The 21,460-nt window shown below is 38.4% G+C and overlaps 2 protein-coding genes across 11 annotated transcripts in view; one reads left to right on the top strand and one right to left on the bottom strand.

Moving 5' to 3' along the window:
• LOC306993816 (transcription initiation factor TFIID subunit 4) overlaps positions 1–6,891 on the top strand; it is a 38,034-nt gene extending 31,143 nt beyond the window's left edge. Inside the window, exons 14-15 of one of the 3 annotated variants that reach the window (XM_079603926.1) lie at positions 5,200–5,413; positions 5,495–6,891. In XM_079603926.1, coding sequence (XP_079460052.1) covers positions 5,200–5,373 — 174 coding nt within the window. In that variant the 3' untranslated portion in view covers positions 5,374–5,413; positions 5,495–6,891. Of the gene's footprint in view, positions 1–5,199 lie in introns of all 3 variants that reach the window. The other 2 variants (XM_079603927.1, XM_079603925.1) reach the window with 2 other exon arrangements.
• A 1,164-nt stretch (positions 6,892–8,055) lies between these two features.
• Positions 8,056–21,460, bottom strand: part of LOC306994049 (BTB/POZ domain-containing protein kctd15-like) — a 66,650-nt gene continuing 53,245 nt past the window's right edge. For 4 of the 8 annotated variants that reach the window (XM_079604341.1, XM_079604339.1, XM_079604344.1 and 1 more), the window contains 4 exons: positions 19,629–19,804; positions 18,434–18,578; positions 14,435–14,740; positions 8,056–9,965 (listed from right to left, as the gene is read on the bottom strand). In XM_079604341.1, the coding sequence (XP_079460467.1) occupies positions 9,807–9,965; positions 14,435–14,740; positions 18,434–18,578; positions 19,629–19,804 (786 nt within the window). In that variant the 3' untranslated portion in view covers positions 8,056–9,806. Of the gene's footprint in view, positions 9,966–14,434; positions 14,741–18,433; positions 18,579–19,628; positions 19,889–20,974; positions 21,023–21,296; positions 21,316–21,460 lie in introns of those variants that run through there. The other 4 variants (XM_079604347.1, XM_079604346.1, XM_079604343.1 and 1 more) reach the window with 4 other exon arrangements.

A 21,460-nucleotide genomic window follows, 5' to 3' on the forward strand; every position in this document is an offset into this window, starting at 1 on the left:
CTTAAAAATATAGGTTCCAAAAGGGTGTTTTGCCATGCAAAAGTTTTGATTCTCCAAAGAAACTATTTGTGAACAGGTCTTAAAATAACCATTTTTTTTTCTTAGTGTGAAGAACATCTTAATAATCTAAAGAACCTTTTTGCAATTCTAGGGGTTGGTTCTTCATAGAACCATCAATGTCAATAAAGAATCTTTATTTTTTTAGACTTTATTTTTAACTCTGGATCTTCCTTGAGGAAGATGTTGCGGTTTAAGCGGCCTGTTTTGAAGCCCAACCATGTCCCTCATAGTTTTGTAATTGCACAAGGTTAGATGGTCCTGGATCAAAGTAAAAGACTGCCATCAAAAAGCCGGATAGTATAGGGTTAAAGTGAAGTGGAGCGGGGTTGTGTAGCCCCGGGCGGCAGTTCTGCAGAGACTGGGCTGTGTTCGTGCAGAGGCAAGGCGAGTCATTTCCCCAAACGCTGGAGACACACAGAACCCTCAGGCACTCTCTAACCTTTAGAGGCCAGAAGTGCTCACAGTCGTTTGGAGGAATAAGGTGGAGTAATAAGGTTTTTTCTCTCCATTTTGTCTGGAGAGGGTATTTCTGTTGTGGTTTGGTCACTTTGAGTTGAAGGGCTTCTCAATTCTAGGGTAGCTTCGGAGCAGAGCTGCTTCTTGCATGACTTGTACATGTTTTGAAGATTTTAAGACCTTTACATCTGGTTGAAGGATCCGTTTCATGCCTTTCTGCTCAATTCATGGCTTTCAGAGACCTACAAGTGTAAGCTGCCTCATCTCTTCAGGGTTTGGAGTCAGTTCCTCTGGAGGTGTTTGCTGTCCTACACACAGTGAACACGCACAAACACAACTAACACACTTTAACCCTAATGACACTCGAAAAGATAGCTTGTGCACCCTACACATTCCACTCCACAGCTAATGTGGTTTAGAAAATACATTTCTCTCAGTGCCTGCGGCATGTTAATGCTCACATCTGTAATATATTCATCCATATCTTTACACATTTATGCAGGCTTAACAAGCTCCATCTCTAACGCACCACTAGGATAGTGGCAAAATGCCCTGAGCGTGTTCACCCACACATGCTAACTGTGAAACGCAGTCTTCCTGTACTGCAGTATCGAGTTGAGCAAGTGAAACTGTCTCTTACTAAAGGCTAGAGTTTAGGTGATTACATATTTAGATTTTTATTTAAAAAAATGAATTTTTACTTGCATGCGTTTTGCTTTCTGTTAATATTTTATTATGGGTCAACGATAAAAATGTAGTTCTTCGAAATAAACTCTTTGTATTCATTATAGTTTTGAAAAACTTTTATACAATTATCAAAAAAAAGTAATAACATTTTCCTGACAACATGTATCATGTCTACAGATCCTGATATTTCTGAAATATAAATATTTCTTTAATATTAGTTAGTTTACTAAATAGTTTTTAATATTTTTTTTAATAGATTTCTATTAAGCTTTGATTTATTTTTTTATTGTAAAATTTCTAATTGAAGTATTCCATGTAACATTTACATTTTTATTTTATTTCAGCTTTATTTCAATTAACAAACAATTGTAATCATTTATCAACAATAGCATTACCTCACCACATGCCGCCACCTGCAAAATGTATGTCATTTAATTTTTAAGATATGTTGTAATGAAAATGCTTTTTTTCCCCTCAAAGAAATGTTAATTTTGCCAAACTATAGCTTTTCCTTTCAAGAATTTCATTATTTTAATAAGACTTTTTATTTATATAATATCAGGACATGTTTTACTTTTATGCACGCTTTAAAAAATATGAAATTAATCTTAATTCAAAAATAGTATTCAAGTCGTTGCATGTAAGAATCAAAATTTTGAATAAGATGCCATTGATCTATTAATTAGAAATCACAAAGTACAGTTGGGTCTGTGTTGAAGACTTCATTCAGAAGTGTTTGCTGACACTTATCACATGACATTTTTAAATTGCGTTTCTCCACACACACACAGCATCCAATGCTCGGCATTGATTTCATGTTTATTTAAGTGTGTGCGATATGTGACCAGTGGCTAACTATCACTTGACCGTGTACTTAACTTCCTGGAACAGTCTCTTCTGGGTGTGGTTAATGAGTGAACATTTTGGCAGTAATCTCTGATTTTAGTTTTGCGTTTCATTCTTCTTTTAAAGTGCTCCTAACAATTTTAGAATAATGAGCTAACATTAAACGGCGTACAAGACCGCGCACCGACCTGCCCGCGTAAACATGTCGTGAGCTTTGCCAGCCCTGGGTGTGTGTGAGAGTTGGAATCATTCAGGGTGTGTAGCATGTATGAGGGTGATATAGATCCCACAAAGCTGCATGTTGTTTCTGTAGGGTGTGGTGTGTGTTTTGTGCCCAGAGGCCATCTTACACCTTCTCACGTACACTTAGTATTCAGTGAAGGCTGGAGACCCTAACCTCATTCTAGCCGAGTGATGTCACGCTATAGACCCCCTGTGCGGCTGATGAATACGATACACATGCGATCTTTGCTCACTCCTCCAGTAAATTGGTTGTAAGGTCTTTCCACTCGAGGTGGACTATGTAAATAATCGTGATGTTGTGAAAGCTGGTCATTAGCCCATATATAAGCATAGATTTTATTTGAATGATCTTTGTTTTTTGTAAGAGTGTGGCTGTGATCTCACTCTTTCCCACTCACATTTGTTTGAGTCAAATCTGAAGAGGAACTGCTTTGAGATACTGTAGTGGAGATCAAAAGTCTGCTGCCCGGGGCGTGAGGTGTGGTTCTCTAGCCTCGAGCTGAGAACAGATGATCACATGTTGTGCAGGTGTGCTGACAAACACACAAAAGCACAAAACCAAAGGATCTTTGATGACTGCTAGGTCTTTACTGCAAAAATGCTCGCATAAAAAAAAGAGAATTCAAATCAAGGCCAGACTGGTTCAGCTATGATTTAGGTAGCACAAAGACTTGTTCAATTTTTTTTTCTTTTTTTCTTTTTTCTCTCTTTTTGCCATTCGAAATTCAACACAAAACAATCTGACCTAATCGAATCTTTGAGAATAAAAATATTTATTTAATTTTTTCCTTTTACTCTTAAGTTAGACATAACTATCTGACCCAATTGCATCTTTTTAGAATACATATACATATATACATATAATAGTATATACATAAAATAGTAATAAAAAAATGATATATATATATATACTTTTTTATATATTTTTTTTATTACTATTTTAAATTAAATGCAAAGCAATCTAACTTGATCCAAGTTAAACATGAACACAAAATAATGTGACCTAATATTTGATAATAAAAATGAATAAATATTAAAAAATATCTATATATTTTTTTTACTATTTTAAATGTAACAAAGCAATCTTTCAGTCCAATCTTTGAGAATACATAATATTTTATTCATTTATTTTTACGGTTTAAAAAAAAAAGCACAATAAATCCCACCTAATCCAATCTTTGAGAATTAAAATTTGTTTTAAAGGAACACTCCAACTTTTTGGGACTTTAGCCTATTCACCTTATCCCCCAGAGTTAGATAAGTCCATACATACCTTTTTCATCTCTGTGCGTGCTATAAGTCTGTTTGACGCACCCACCGCTAGCCTAGCTTAGCACAAAGACTGGATGTAAATGGTTGCAGCTAGCATACTAATCCAAATAAGTGACAAAATAAAACAAACATTTTCCTATTTACATGTTGTGATTTGTATAGTCACAGAGTGTACAAAAAACAAAGTCACATGAGAGACAGACATATTTTAACCGTATAAATACTGGGAACTATATTCTCTGAAGGCGAAGCACTGCTACTTGGGCGGAGTGATAACCGCAGCACCTGAGACGCGCCGTTTTTTCTTCTGTCAACAAAACCAACGTGACTACGTGACCTCTAGCTCCGCTCAAGTGTTACTGAGACGACAGAGCGCGTTCGAGGCAACAATACTAACATTGCAGGGGATACATGGAGCCCGTAAACAACTGCAATAGTAGTTACCACCCTATTCAGATAATAGTGTCACTAACGTTACATTAGATCTAAGTTAGCTAATGGCACTGTTACAGTAACGTTAGGCTAAACATTAAAAAATATAACGGAACACTACCGCAGCCGCTCCACTTTGTCCTGTATGTGATATCGATGGGATGGCCGTATCCTTCAGCACACGTTTCATGGTCCTTGTGGCAAATTCCATTTTTTGAAAATAGTCGTCCTCAGTGAAATGTACCGAGCAAACATAATGTCCCTTGATAATCTCATTAGGTGTGTTTTGATCAATATCCAGAGCAAGTAGCCATTTCTTCATCCGGTCAGCGTTTTTAGTTGGAATTCTATGAAACATCATGTATCACCTGGTCTCCCTGTTTATTGTCACAGCTCTTTACAATACAGCGAAAATCCATGATTGTAAACTACGCTTTTACTATTTATAAATTGCTGACTCTGTAACCCAAACTCTGAACGAACTCTCTGCTCCTCACCTCGGCGCGTCTCATGTGCTGCGGTTATCACTCCGCCCAAGTAGCAGTGCTTCGCCTTCAGAGAATATAGTTCCCAGTATTTATACGGTTAAAATATGTCTGTGTCTCATGTGACTTTGTTTTTTGTACACTCTGTGACTATACAAATCACAACATGTAAATAGGAAAATGTTTGCGTTATTTTGTCACTTATTTGGATTAGTATGCTAGCTGCAACCATTCACATCCAGTCTTTGTGCTAAGCTAGGCTAGCGGTGGGTGCGTCAAACAGACTTATAGCACGCACGGAGATGAAAAAGGTATGTATGGACTTATCTAACTCTGGGGGATAAGGGGAATAGGCTAAAGTCCCAAAAAGTCGGAGTGTTCCTTTAACATTTGTTTTATTATTATTATTTTATTATTTTAAAAAATGATATGCTGTAAGTCATGAGAGGGTGATTGCAGAGCAGAGATTTTATACAGCAAAGACAGACATTTAATAAATGGTAACATTTATTAAAATTAACCATGTAATTTTATTTTTTATTATGTTTGTCTAACTGTGGGCTGTTTATGGTTAAATAAAAAAAATAAAGCAAAAATTGAACAGCCTACTTAATGTAGAAACCATTTATTGTCATCAATCACACACATCCTTGGCAAACGTTTATCAACCTTTCACATTGACAAAGACCTAATGACTTCTTTCCTTATTCCCATTCAGCTTCCTGCGGGCTCCTCTGGATCAGCGGCCGGTTCTACCTCATCCTCCACGTCTTCAGCCCGGCAGACCCGTCAGCGCATCACCCGGGTCAACCTCAGGGACTTGATCTTCTGCATGGAGCAGGAGCGAACCACAGCCAGGTCCATGCTGCTCTACAAGGCCCTCCTGAAGTAGCACTGGTCCAGTGAGATGGATGAGCTCATCCACCCTAATGGTACTCCACCTGCCTGACTCTCAGTAATACGTTCAAGTCTTCCTCTCCTTCTCCACATTCATCTCCGGTTTGTGCCTTCAGACTCACCTGTGGCATGAACTCTTTGATCAGTACGAGCGTGTTGCTGTGAAACTTCTAAACGTGGCCGTTCTGGAGATGAGAAGGTTCTGGAAAAGCACGTAAGCCGGCGGCTGTGGACACCATGTGATTATCCCCTTTGGGTGACCCTTTTATGGTTTTATTTCCCCTTTGTTTTGGATTAATGAGCCATCATTTTGAGCAATGTTGATCTTTTTATTCATTAACTTGAACTCAGACTGGTTTTACGTTTCAGGATAGAGATTGAGATTTGTTTTATATAAATAGCGGCTGGACTTGTTTTTAACCGAAAGCCTCGTTTGCAATAGAGACACTGGAAATGTGAATGCAAATTTTTAGAGGTCTAACGAGTCGGGAGTATTTTTAGTAACTTATAAGTAGCTCATCTTTAAGACTCTGAGGAAACGTGTGGATGTTTTGGGGGGTTTTTTTTGTTACAGATTTATGCAAAATGAAGAAACTCTGTGTTGTAAAACACTGACTGTCTTTCATCCTATTGGATGGTCTTTTGAAATTCAGTGACAGTTTTGTCTCGCACACTCAGTGTGGGGTTAAATGTGTGTACGGTTTCACTAGTGTCTGTGTTAAGTATACTGTGAAATGGTGCCTTACGTGGCCCTCCTAGGGCACCATTGTTTTTTAATCAAATTCACGGCATGGAATTATCTAATATGCTAATACTAATATGCATCGCTTCAACAACGATTCTAGAGCAGGATCTCTCGTAACTTATTTGTGGAGAAATGGCAGGTTGTACGTATTGTTAATTTGACCATTTTTTTTAAATACGTTCAAAATAGGGTGGTTTTCACAGACTGCAGTAATGATTTTAAAATACTAATGTTGCATTTTGGATCCTGTACTTTTGTGTATGAAATTCAATTTCACAATAAATTTAGTATCTGTCATCGGGCATTATTTTATGTCTCAAATAGCGAATATTTGTAAACTGCCCTTTATGACATGCAAGTAGGAGAGGAAATGACATTGTTTGACATGTACCTTTTGGCGTTGTACAGATGTATGTTGGGAGACGGTCAACGTTCATGTCACGTGCAATGATTCCTTTGAGATCTGAGGCTAAATCTTTTTCCATCGCTCAGATTGGTTTTAATTCGTATTGTTTGTGCTGACGTTTGGACAAACAGTATTGTTGATCAAGGGATTGTCTTTTGTCTAAAAAACATATCTATTAGAATTTCTATTTTTGCTAAATTTAACAATTTTTGAATGTTTGGTTGGTTTGGAAAAAAAGTGCTCATCTCTATTAAATTTGTACTTTTGTAAAAGAATAAAGTTCCTAATTATACTTCTGGCATGACTTTCTTTGATGGTTGTTTTACATGAATGAATGTCAAAGTCAACGTGGAATCAAAATGAATATACTTTCTTGATCATTGTTAATCACAATGTTAATTTCTGACCTCACTTACGCCACACGTTGGTTAACATTAATCAATCATAATGTGTCCTTACATCCTAACATTTTGCCAATATGTGGGATGTGAAGACATAATTGCCAGCAAGTAAAAGATCAAATAAATATGATTTAGGTCTGCTTCCTGAGACAATTTTTGGTATCTTTAACTACTATGAAATGTACTAACATTTAAATGTGATACAATGCACTTTGTAAAAAAAAAGAAGGTATTTACATGTCTATGGTAAATACATGTTTTTACATTGTACTTGAATTATAACATACCAGAATGTAATTATATCTGTAATTACTCTGTTGATCCTCCCCTTAACCCAGTGTTTCCCAACCCTGTTTTTGGACACGTTTTGTATATGTTCGCATCTGACTCGTCCGTTTCAGGTGTTGGAGTCTCTCTACCAATGAGCTGATGAGTTGAATCAGGTGTTTGATTAGGAAGAGTTTGAAAAAGTTTACTGTTATGAACCAATGCCTTAACCTACCCAGTCCATCACCTTACCCACATCCCACCTCAATAGCAGCAAAACAACATGAACACAAGAAGTACATTGTGCCTAAGATTTTTTTTTTATGCGAGTACGTAACTGAGACCCAGTAGTTTTTTTCTTTTCACCGTTTACTGCAAACTCGTTCAGGTGAGGCTCTATTCTGGTTTTTACCGCCCACCTTCCATGATTCAGTCAATTTCTGATCAAAAATATTCAAAAAGTCCCACCCTATTTTTTTATTTGATTGTTTTCTTCAGAAATACTTCAAGTAAAACGTTGTTGCATGCTAAAGATCCATTTTCTAATTGCTATTATTGATATTTTGAATGATTAATTTTTTTATATTTGTTTTGACCAAAATGCCATGACTCGATCTTTCAGTGAAACGACGACAGACTTCTGGTGACTTCAATCATTTCGTCCACTGAAACCCTCCACAACTGACTGCAAGCTCGCATCCAGTCAACAGACGATGGATTGTACCAAGTAACGTACCAAAATAAAGTGCGTCGCTAATTCTGTTTAGTCTTGATCTATTTGCGATATTTACTTCAAATGCTCACTGTCATTTGTATCAAAAGTTCATCCAACACATTCACATACATGCTGTCAGTGGTTTAAAATAGGGAAGGAATCCCAACAATTTATTAAAAGTTCATTTATCAACACCAATTACAAAAAGAATATGACAATTCAAATAAACACATGCCTGACATACCACTATGATTCATATCAATAATAATCCATTACAAAAAATTTGTATTTAAATAATATACATTTGGACCATACTGCAATATACATCTCGACACAACATCCATTAGAGCAGTATTTAAATTAAGATTTTTGTAATGTTCTCTGACCCTTGTTGCACTGGAGACAAGATAGTCTTTCATTTTTTTACAAATCAAAATGGCAGTTGCACAGCGGCGAGATGGTAAGTTGCATTCAGGGGGGCCTGCGGAGCGTCCGTGAGCCTTTATGTACAATGTGCGACAAATCGAAGAAATTTGAACACAGCATAAAAGAAACAATGGCCAGTTAAGACAACAAATAGCATCACATATCCGTGACCTTTCATTGACTCTTCCTTTTGAAATGGTGAGGCGGAGAGCCTTAAAAAGCTGTCTTATTAAATGTGCCTTTTTACAACACATTATACAATTCAGTCTGTTTACCAGCCACCAAGCTAACCTTTCAAGTTTATTCTCCCTCAGTCTCTCTCCAAGTGGCTCTGATTGCACTGTTTTGCTAAGAGAGAGCGATCAAAAGGGATTGTGGGAAAGTGACCTTAACTCCTGGAGACTGGAGAGAAGTCTGACCCGACCCTTGAGGGGCACAGTTATCCCCCTCTTCTCTGTCGGTCCGGCCAGCTCCCCCTGAAAGTGCTGACTAATCGTATTTTTCAAAACGTGCCTTCATCAAACGCCATGTTGATTTAGACGTGAAGGGAATTGTATCTACAAAGAGATATTTGCTTTTTAACCGTTTACTCAAAGCAATCATGATGTATAATGAATTTTTCGAAGCTGCTAGATGGTACGTTCAGGGCTAGTTTTGAAGAAAACGGGCACCCGAAAGAAAGTCGAGGATTTAGCGATGCCATCAGACAAGCGAGTCCAGGTTTCCCTTCAGATGTGCTAGAACAAAAAGCCTCTCCGCCCAGCGCTGAATGCATTACCAGACCGTCCGCTTTAGCCTCAAGTCAAAGCGTCTACGCGGCCAACTGCAGACCGCACTTACAACCAAATGACTTCTGAGAACTGCTCTCATATCCTTCATGTAGCGAGACAACAGCAATAAACCTGTAGGTCATAAAAGAACTGATTTACATAGATGAGACTGGAAAATGAGAACATTAGATATCAAGATTAAAAATGGATCAGAGGACAGACTTTTTGTATTCTGTGGTTAATTTGGCCCGGGAGCTTGGAGATCTGACTGGTGCATCATTTAAAAAGTCTTCTAGCCGGAAGGTGCGTTCGCCACAAACGCAACTTCCTTGTAGAGTTCTTCTCGGACTTTACAATCGCAAAGTTATGTCATGGTTCTTGTACTGTGGAAGTATAGATCGACGAGTGCATTTTTCATGACTCGAGCCAAATAAAGAGTTAAAAAGTTCAACTCGAGGTCAGTAGCTGAAAAGCCATCCTGTGGCTCGCTTGGGTTTGTAACGCATCTTTTGGAGGAGTTTTGGGGTCGTTGATGAAATTACTCGAACATTTACTAAGAATTCAGTCCTCTTGGAGTCCGAAGAGTCGAAGCAGACTCTTCTTGCAAATAAAGCCTTCTATTTGTCCGCTGGCGTTTTTCTTTTATTTTTATTTTTTTGAAAGCAGACTGAGGTGTTCGTGGTTGGTGCAAGAGCTGGCTAGTCCAGAGGCTCCTGTTTTATCCGGATGGGCGTGTGGCTGGTCTGACACCGTCTGTCCTCCCGACTCAGGATGTACTCGCTGAACTGGGAGGAGTCCACGCCCCCGCCGCATGACGCCACCATGCTGAAGCCTTTCTGGAACAGTCTCTCCAGGACCTAGGAGAAACATATTGATATTTCAGTACAATATGAGAAACTCAGTACTTCATATTATAGATGAATCAAGACACCAACAGTCTCACCAGCATCTAGAAGAAACCAGGGATTGAACACTCAGTATTCTGAGTAAAGATGATTTTCGTACAATATGAGAAACTCGGTACAAGTTTTGAAAGTAAACTCCATTTATACTAGTTTATCAGCACTTATATTTGCATCAAAGACAAACACCATGCTAACATTTTCTGGAACTGTCATTCTAGGATCCAGGAGAAACCAGTTTGTTCAATTTGAGGGGTCTCTATGGGTTTTTGGAGTTTAAAAAAACTGCATAATTCTGGAACCGTCTAAGAAAAACCAGGGGAGTTTTTTTAGTATTTTGAGATGAAGTTTTATATAACTTAAGTAAACTCCTATTTATGCTACTGGAATCAGCACTTCAATTAAAAGCATCAAGACGGCACCAGATTAAACCCTTTTGTCTCTACAGGACCTAGAAGAAACCAGGGACAATTATCCGTATTCTGAGATGATGCTTGTCATACAATATTAGTTTCAAAGTAAACTCCATTTATGCAACTCTATGGCCGTGTGTCCACCAAAGCGTTTTTTCACACGGCTGGCGTATTTTTTCAATTGTTTTCAATGGGAGCGTCACTGTCACTTTTTACCCAACCGACCAATCGCAGTTGAGGAGGGGCGGGACTAATACCACACCGACCAACCGCCACATTCTGCTTGTACAACGTCAACGGATGACAACGACAAGCACAATAACGGAACAAAATTATTTAAAACAAGAGCCAGAGAAAATACGTTACAGTGTATCGATATTTTAATATAGAATCAACACAGAAACAAAATGTGTGAAATGAGATACTAGTAACACTTTCGCGGATATTCCGTATCATAACTAGCAAAGTGTCTCAACTGCCAAAACGCTCTCAAGCGCCCAGAGCTCGCCGTTTTCAGCTGGCTAAAAACGTTTTGGTGGACATGGCCTATCAGCGCTCTATAGTTGCACCAAGACAAACGCCATGTTAAAACTTTCTGGAACAGTCTCTCCAGGACCTAGCAGAAACCAGGGACATTTTTAGTATCTTGAGAAGTTCTTTGTTCAATTTGAGAAACTCACTATGGGTTTTTGGAGTAAGCAGATTATAATACACAACATAACTGCATCAAAATGGCAACCCTATTTGGAACAGTCCAGGACCTAAGAGAAACCAGGAAAGTCTTAGTATTTTGAGATGAAGTTTTCCATAAAACAAGCTGCTTTTTAAGCACTTCACCTAACTGCATCAAGATGGCACCAGATTGACACCACAAGTCTCTCTAGGACCCAAGAGAAACCAGGGGAATTTTGTGTCTGTTATTTTGACTTCAAGTTCTCTATAATGAGAATATGAAAAACTCGGTATGACTTTTTTTCAAAGTAAACTCCTATTTATGCCACTCTATCAGCACTTCACATAGTTGCATCAAGACGCATTTAAAATGTGCAATCTCAGTAACAGCGCTATCAACAACTTCACGCTTGCATTAACCCTCAGACGGTTCTCTCTCCAGACCATCCACCCGGGATGAGAAGGAGCGAGCAGACATCCCCTGGGCTGTTTACAGGGGTTTGATGCCGAGTCAAATGAGAATAGGCTCCCCCACTGACAGCCCACACTGTAGCCGCCCGACTCTTTCATTACAAACCCAATGCACACAATCTCAGCTTCTGTCAGAGATGCCTCACCGAGAGACGTCTCAGGGCGGCCGCTGTCACTGTCATTCCCACCACCGCAAAAAAGCCAACCAAATGTTTTATCTGTTGGAGTGCTTGTAGATTTTTTTGAAATTCAATACATGCAGCCTTGAGTATTCACTTACTCCTGCACTTCTTTCAAGTGTGCTTCACATGAAAATGAAAGTTCTGGCTCGGGGCAACAGAGCCAGATAAAAGTCCCTCCGCAAAAAAAAAAAAAAAGATGATGAAGACGAAGGAATCAGCTGAACTGCACAGGGCCTGAGAAAAAATGTCCATCCTTATCCTCACTTTGGAAGTTGAGGCTGCGGAGAAACTTGTAGAGGAAATGAACACTTCTTATGACTTACGCACGGATGAGGAATGAAAGACATCAGGGCCTACCGTGCACAAAGAAAGATTGCGTTTTTGAAGCATCTTTTCAAGGACATATAGCGCCGTTAAGATCCATGTTAGGTTTTGGTTGCATCAGTGTTACAGAAGCGAGTTTTAATACACAAATCGTTCGGCTTTGAAGTTCGTTCTTTTTGTGGGATTTTAAAACTTTTGTCCAGTTGAAGAAGATTAAAGGGATAGTTCACCTAAAAAAAATTGCATTGTATCATCATTTACTCAGCCTTGTGAAGAATAGAAGATATTTTGAAGAATGAGTTGAAAAGTGTTTTTTTGACCGATGAACGTCAAAAAAAATTGTTTTGGACCCCATTGACTTTCATTGTATGGACAAAATTCAAAATAAATTGTGTTCCACAGAAAAAGAAAAGGTGAATTCTAGGTGAACTATACCCTTAATTTAAATTTAATCCATTCTTTTAATAAAAAACATCCATATCTAGAGCTGTTCGTGAAGACAGAATGAACGTGTCACAAGCCTCTCAAATATTCACGCATTGATATCTGAAGGCTTATGATTCTGACATTACACTCACAGCGCTGATGGTTGCATCACTCACTAACTTTCTTACAGTAAAGGCTACAATTTCTTGGCAACAAACTCTCTCTCACTCTGTCTTTTTCCATATCTCTCGTCCTCTGTCATTCCTCTCTGAACTACTCATATTTCATAGGTGGGTTTTTGTGAACACCCGAGATGTGACAAAAACGGGGCTTTCAAAAAAATCCACCCGCACGATTCAGTCGGTTAAGTGCAACTTTTTTTTGTGCGGAAAAAATACATGTTATCAGACACACTAATTAGTTATACAGTAAGTCAATTAGGCGTGTGTAAAAAAGTAGCGTAAACCAGTTTAGGTTGTTCAAAGAAACCAAAGTACAGTATTAAAAATGTAGCATGTGTGTTTAAAACGCTTCAGGCACAGAAATGTTGGAGCACTTTTTCAAACGGAGAGATTTGTCTTAAGGACGAGTTAAAAATAAATTATGCATATCATTTCCCTCTCTTCTCCTCTCGGTTTCATGACTACATATTCCCCACATTAGCATCGCCTCCAGGATTCACAGACGCATGTATGTGGATGTATCTGTGTGTCTGTTTTAGCACCTTTTAAACAGCCAATGGTGGGGCATTACTGCACCTTTACAGCTGTGGAGCCACACCTGCCTTCTACATCTCACACCCTCTCACATCTCTTCATGTTGGCAGGAAACAGTCAAGCACAGCGCCCAATATCCCAGCAATCCAACAAAACTTTTTTTCAAAGTCCAAGTCAAAACTTTAAAGTTTGATTTTATTTGAGGGCTTTTTCGATCGGGGCATGTTGCAGTCCAGGTTCGAATCACCGTTTCCAAGTCGAGCACCGTGGCTCGCTTTTGTCTGGACTACACATGTTAAATTCTATTAAAACTAAACACAAATGGGTAAATCTCAAGAAAAAACATGTCTAGTTCACAAATTACCCCGAAATGATAATAAAAATGAAAAAATATAATAATTTGACATAATTTTCAAGACATTTTTCCTCCAAATCTTCATTAACATTTTACTTTTACATTTTTTTGCTACTTCCATTATTCTTATTGGTCATTTTAATTATTTTCATAATTGTAAAGCAATATTTTTTAGTTTTCATGAGATTCACCCAAGTGTGAACAGGTGAAACTCAAAAAAATTCAAAAGTTAATTTATTTCAGTAATTCAACTTAATAATATTATAATATATTATATAGACTCATTACATGCAAAGTTAGACATTTCAAGCCTTTATTTGTTATAATTTTGATGATTATGGCTTACACGATATTCAAATTTTTCGAGTTTCACCTGTACTCTATAGTTCGAAAGTTTGGGGGTCAGTACGATTTAAAAAAAATATATACTTTTATTCAGCAATGCGTATAATGTTACAAAAGATTTCTATTTCAAATAAATGCTATTCTTTTGAAGTTTCAATTCATAAAAGAATGTATCATGGTTTCCACAAAATTATTAAGCAGCTCAACTGTTCAACACTGATAATAAGAAAAATGTTTCTTGCGCAGCAAATCAGCGTATCAGAATGATTTCTGAAGGATCATGTGACACTGAAGACTGGAGTAATGATGCTGAAAATTCAGCTTTGCACCACACCAATAAATTACACTTTAAAATATAATGTACTAGAAGGTCGTTCTTATAAATTGTAATAATATTTCACTATATTACTGTTTTTACAGTTTTTTCAAAAACATAAAAAAAATCGTAATCCAAACTTCTGATCGGTAGTGTATTCGTAATTGATGACCATCAAATACAAGGTATTATTAATGACTGTACCTGTACAGAATTGAGCCTGCAGTAGCCATTCAGTGGAAAGCGAATAACATGGGTTGGATCCTGGTTCCAGCCGGCGTTGACTGAATTGCACATGACATCCCCGGTCTCTGGGAAAATCTCTTCTATGAGGGCCTTGTCCCCACTGATGGCAATCCTCTCGCCCAGGTCAGGGGTCACCCGCACCACCAGGCACTCGCAGGGCTGAGCCGTCCGCCGCTGCTCCCGGTCCTGTTTCCAGCGCTCCAGCTCTTTCACCATGGGCGTCAGCTGGTAGAACCGAGCCTCCTCGTACAGCAGCTGGAACTCCTGCAGGGACAACACATGGAAGTGAGTGTATGCACTGAAAGATAGACAGAAGGATGAACAAACAAACAACCCGAATGAGCAGAAAACAGACCAACCATTGAATGTATCAATGAAATGAATAAAAAATAAACAACCCATCAACCAAATGAACGAACAAGCAAACAAACAAGCAAAAAAGTGAAAATATAACAGACACAAATTATTTTGTAGTCCTACTCTGTCACGATCAAATATCATTTCAGATTTAAATTTTACATAATTGGTATGATGTTGTGAATCGACTAGGTACGACATGATGGACTAACAGAAATAATATACTCTTTTTTTTTTACAATGCAAACTCTTATATACATAAAAGGAAAAACAAACCCATATAATGATTGAGTACCGTGTGTTTCAAAGCACATGTCGTTTAGCATTTAGCATGAACCCCGACCAACACATGGAGCAGTTTTGCCCATCTGACCCGTCTCTAGCCGGGACCAGGGCGAGGGGGGTGGGGGGAAAGCCCCTCCGGCTCTCCCCTCACTCACAGATTCTCCGGTCGGACAGCACAGATTGCTGCCTCTGCCTGAGGGCTCCTTCACCCTCCAGCACATTTACCCCACTTACACTCGCCTTTCATTCACCACTAAACCAGATGGCAACGCGCCTCAGTCCAGCCATTACAAGCACTACAGAAATGAAAGTATTTCCAATATAAACATGGTGGTATGCATGGGAGGAAAACGAATAATAAACCAAAATTAGTGGCGTTGTGTAACAAACACTGATTTTATGCAGCAATCTGTCTTATCTCTATTTTCATATATTTACCAAAACTACGGGTATAATTTGGAGAAAAAAACGTCTAAATATTCCAAAAATAAGCATTTAAATGTTCTGTTGATGTAGACCACGTTTCTAAAGGTGAACAAATTATATATATTATATATTATAATGATATTATGTATATATATATATATATATATATATATATATATATATATATATATAAGCCCAATGTTTAATAATAGTATATTATATGGTTTTATTATTGCATACACTTTTTAGAAAAGAAATACCTATAGAGTTTGGAATCTATATTTCACATAATTTTAAACATTTTGAGATTTTCTCAAAAATGTTCAAATTACGTGAAATATACCTACAGACCCCAAGCGGTGAGATAATATTTATCATGCAGCATATATGATGGATGTTATCGAGTGACAATTTCGCCAGCTCTCATTAGATTAAGAAAAGTCTTGACGCATTAACCTGACAGTCAATGTTAATGTTTTTGGAGATATTAAAAGGGCCCTGGGGTCTCTCAGACCCCAAACACGAGGGCTAAAAGGCAGTTCTGCTTGAAACGCTGATAGCATTCTTTGGTTGTGTGCCTGGTGGCCTATTTCCTCAGTGGCCGTGAGAGATAGCTGTGATCTCGACCCTGCCGGCTCTTCATCCCCACCCTGTAAGACTACTCATTCCACTGCAGGCTACGCCACGCACAACAATAGCACACACCATCTCAGACACAACGCTCTTTTACAATTACCACAAGAAAAGGAGTTGTTTTCTTACCCACACCCCTCCCTCACCCTCTCTTCTTTCTCTCCCTCTTTATTCCCTATGTTCCTTTCTTTAGCCCATACTGGTGCTGACAACATGGATACAGAGACTTTAGGCCTTCGGGCTCTTGCTAATTCAAAGAAAAACAAGCTCCGCTTCTTTCCCAGGTCTGCAGTGAAGGCTGGGTATGTTTTAACAGGGCTCTTTCTGTGACTCACTTTTGGGAAAGAGAATGTAAAAGCAACGGCCCACAGTAGAGTGAATTTAGTCTTTAGGCCATATCCATATAGACAAATGAAGCTGGATGCGCTACACGGTTTTTAAGAGCAAACTTTTCTGGAAGAACAAAAATGCTGGCAATTAAGCCAATAAGTCGAGTCTTATGAATACGCAAATGTACCAGACATCTGTGAGGAAACCAAACGTATCCCATCACCTCTCACGGGAGGTGCTGCTATGGAGGGTTCTCGTAGGTTTTTGGACTGTTTAATAGGTTTGTAGGTTTCTAGGCCTTACTGACAGACCCAACAATGGCTGAACAGCGACTAGGTCATTGAGTTTTCCTGCTCTCACGGGTCAGGGCATGGTGAGTTTGGATGGGCGAAGTGTGAAAAGTTAAGCATAATGGGATGTAATGATGTGCCTCTCAGTGCGGTTACTTATTTTATGTGTTGTTATCAAACGGTCTAACACAGTGGAGGAAAGCTAGCCACGGAGCCTGAGGCGGGAATGACTAGTCTCACCCTAATTAATCCCATTGACACAAATACCTTTACCCATCTGATTTTTGAGGAATAATACTTCACCGACGTATCTGCCGTCGCTGAAGAAAGAAGTCAGAAATTGTATTTCACACTATTTTGAGTTTTCATAGTATTCATTCTTTTTTGGTTGTTGCTATAAATGTACTCAGTATTTTATTTTATTTTGCTATAAATGTAGCCTACTTGGTATTTTATATGGACATATTGTCTCAATATACATGTATTGTCTCAATAATGTTTCCCTTCCTGTCTGCCATCTTTGCCAGCTAAGATGTTAAGGGTTGCATCCGAAATCGCATACTTCCCTACTTCGCTTTCCACAAAAAACAGTATGTGACAAAAGAAGTATGTCCGAATTCACAGAATAGGCAAAAAGTAGTGACCTACTACTTCTGGCGAGATTCTGAAGTGTGCAGTCGATGGACACTTTAATATCCCATGAGGCCACGGGAGAGGATTCATGAATGATAGTGAAGCGACGTAACTGACGCTGGTAGGTCACATGATAACGACAACATGGTTGTACTACACACCTTCATACTATATAGAATGTACTTTTTTAGCGGTCGAGAAGTAATTACTTATATAAAATAAGTACTAACTCTAGAGAGTATGTCATTTTGGACGCAGCCAATGTGTTTCTGAGGAACATTGTCATACAACAAAAATCCAATTGCTCAAATTTGTGATGCCTTATCTCAAGATGATCTGAGGCCATTTTAGAGAAGACTGGAGAAACTTTGTAGGATGAAAAATAAATGTTACAAAAGCAGGTTTTCGAAGCGATGCCACAGGAGAACCATTTTTGGTTTCCTAAAGAACCTTTCAGTGAACAATGGAAAAAATTAAAAAATATATATTGTGTAAAGAACCTTTCTCCACTATAGAGAACCTTATGTGCAATGGAAAGGTTTCATGATGTTAAAGGTTCTTCATGGAACCATCCTTTATTTATTACTAAACAATAATCTTGGAAAATGTTAATCATAGTATTCAGGAATGTTATAGTTATGAAGCTTAAGGTTGAATTATTCCAAACCCATGGTGTATTGAAACCATAATTTCTCTGTGGTTCTGTCTGACCTTTCCTTTTCACCTCAAGGCTATTCACGGGATGCTAAGAGAGGAACTAAATGAAAGGTAACACTTTATTTTAAAGTGACATGGTTACATGTTAGTACATGTTCTTGGTATAGTAATAACAGTAAATGATGCATAATTACAAGTAACTAAACCTAATCCTAACCGAAACTCTATAGTCAGTACATGTAGTTAATTAATATTACTTATTTGAGCAAGTACAATATAACCACGTCACATTAAAATAAAAAAAAGTTTTGACCTGCTGGAGAGACATTCGGTGTGTGTTCCTTACCCTGAAGTCATCAGGAAGAAGCAGTTTGCCGGTTCTCAGGTAGCTCAGGATGAAGCGGAATATCTCTCCGTCTCTGTCGATAAAATAATGCTGCTTCAGACTGTCCAAAACAATCGGTTCTGTGCCGTTGAACAGGCGACTGATTCTGGGGGGAGAAAATGAAACTCAATGATACTTAAACTTAAAAAAGTTTGATGCAAGTGCTACACGACATAAAGAATGATGATGAAAGAAAAGACATCCTCTAACAAAAAAACGCTCTTTTTTCTTCACATTTACATTTGAAATAAGTCTACGGGTGAACATATATACGTTTATTATTTTAACCTGATTTAATTGCCGGAATGGGGTCAAGCATTGGGAATTACGCTGTACGCTATTTCTGTTCTTTGGATAAATCGACTTTATCTTTGCAAAATGTTCTTATTTCATTCTCTCATCCTATTTCATTCTTCCGTTCTTTCTTTCTTTCTTTCTCTCTCTCTCTCTCATTCTGGAAACCGATGCAAAACACTTAATAAGAAAACCAATTCCCCCTTTTGTGCCTCGGGTGGTCCTTTTCTCATATGGTCTTGCCGTTCCCCCAGTTAGAATTTCACCATATAGCTTTAGGCAATCTTAGTTTTTCATCTCAGACTCTTTCTTTTTTTTTCTCCAAAAAGCAATTAAAATGCTGCCTGCTTTTCACCCTCCCCCCATTTTCCTCTCCTCCCTCCTTCTCGTCGCTCTCTCGCTCCATATCCATTAATAAATCAGAGCGAGCCACGCTCTCTGTTAACCTGAACAGATGTGGCAAAGCTCTCACACTCTCTTCCCATCCTGCACACACACACACACATCTCTAACAGGTGGCGTCCCTTTACCTCCCTTTATCCGCAAACCTCCGTAGATTACAGTTGGGATGGATGTAGCATGTAGGAATTGCATGACTCTACAAGTGGCAGTAGTAAAATCATATCTTTTAAGCTAATTTTGACACACAAATTAGCTTAAAGTCATTTTAAAAGTACAGCAACTAAATACATCTTTGATTTATCGCTCTATATACACTTGTATGGAGGCAAAAATGAAGTTGGACCACAGAATAACAACATAAATGCTCATAAGAGCTCTGTAAACATGACATAGTTTTACGTCAACATCAGTCTCATTCGTTCCAATAAAGTCAGCGTCAAATCACGACAGGTTGTCTTACCTGGAGTCTGGGTATTTGGTGAGGGTGGCCAGACTGCTGGTGTACATGTGCCCGCCTACGTCAATGTGGACTGGAGCGTTTGCTTTAGTCAGCTGAGCCGGCAGTGGGATTCCCTGAGAGGCCAGAGGAGACACTGGGGACCGGGTCAAAGACAGCCGAGACATGCTCCTTCCCTCCTGTACAAACAGCACAGTATCAAACCAACAGCTCCTGGTTCCCCGCTCCCCTCCAATCTCCGACATCTAAGGTGCGATTCTGGCCTGCAAGTATGCGGGAGATCACTTTTACATCTTCCCTTAAATTGCGTTTTTTACCTTAAGAATTAGCACCACAAGTCTAATTAAGAAAATTTGCCTGCCGTTTTTTTCCCCTCCTTTTTTCATAGAACCGGAGGGGAGAAATGGAGTGATGCTTATTAGCCAGCACGAAAGGGAGAGAGAGAGAGAGAGAGAGAGAGAGAGAGAGAGAGAGAGAGAGAGAGAGAGAGAGAGAGAGAGGGATGGATCCTAGTACTGTAGGTGTCTACCTCCGGGGAAAGAGAGGGAATAAGTGTAAACTCCTAATTAAAGATATTGGGCAAATGTGTGAGACTCAAAACACCTCATCACCAACAGCTTTCCAGTTCTTTAAAAGTTTCTCAGAGCAAAAAAATAAACATTTTAAATTGAAATAAAAATGAGGCTAAATAAGACTCACATTTCCACAAGGTCAAACATAAACATTGAAATGATGCTGCGTCATAATAAAGATTAAGTTGGTGCTAAAGGTCTCATTGTTGTCTCCTCTTACAGCTCTTTACATTAAAACCATAGGGACTATGATGCATGAAGGCTATTGTGGCATGAATCGACCTTTGTTTGGTGTAACAAACAATTCCGCCAAAACAGATGGTTAAAGTCCCATTTCCAGAGGCATAATGCCTGGAGCAATGTGTGCACATGGTTTAACGTCAGGGTCTTATATACTTCTATATAGGACGATGTATCCTATGTCTAGCTATTAGACTAGACATTAAACTATGAAATGTCAAAAATGAAATAGGTCCATGTTTTAGCTATAGTTAACTTTCAAATAGTTTATAATGTTTTTAAAAGACAAACTACTTAATATGAGTAGTTATCCAAATATATGGATTTATGGGCTGGGTAGCACCGTCAGGAGAACTGCCCCACTTTTCACGATATTAAAAAAATCAGCCATTGTATCTAGTGAATCTACAGAGCCATGGCTAAATACATGATATGTCTATATTACATTCTTCTGAATTAAATTTTGAATTTTATGAGATTAAAACACAGAGTAGCGTGGCATAATGACAAGAAAGCATATTTACAATAAAAACATACCCGAAAAACAAACGGGGCCAGTGTAGTCCCATAACAAACAAATGACTCTTATGAGCCGGTTCTTTTAATGAGTCACTCAAAAAGACTCATAACTTCGAATCAGTCTGACAAATTCAGTGTCTGTGTTCAGTGAACATTGAATCCGTCAGAGCGGTTTGAATCAACATCTCATTCAGTTACTAAACTACAACAAGTTATCATTAAATTGTGCACTCAATAGGCCTATAGAGAGAGAGAGCCGATAATATATATATATATATATATATATATATATATATATATATATATATATATATATACACACACACATACATACACGTACTAGGACGGAAGCAAACGATGATAAGAGATAGCCTATCCTCAAAGTCAGAAATAATAGTTTGTGATGTTAAAACTGCGCCAGGTCCCTGGAGTGCGTAAAATAGCCCTACAACTCTGTGTACCGCACTTCCTGTACGCAGTGGGCATACAGTAGTGCTCTGACCT

This window comes from Phoxinus phoxinus (assembly GCF_949152265.1).
Source record: "Phoxinus phoxinus genome assembly, chromosome: 25".
Taxonomy (NCBI): domain Eukaryota; kingdom Metazoa; phylum Chordata; class Actinopteri; order Cypriniformes; family Leuciscidae; genus Phoxinus; species Phoxinus phoxinus.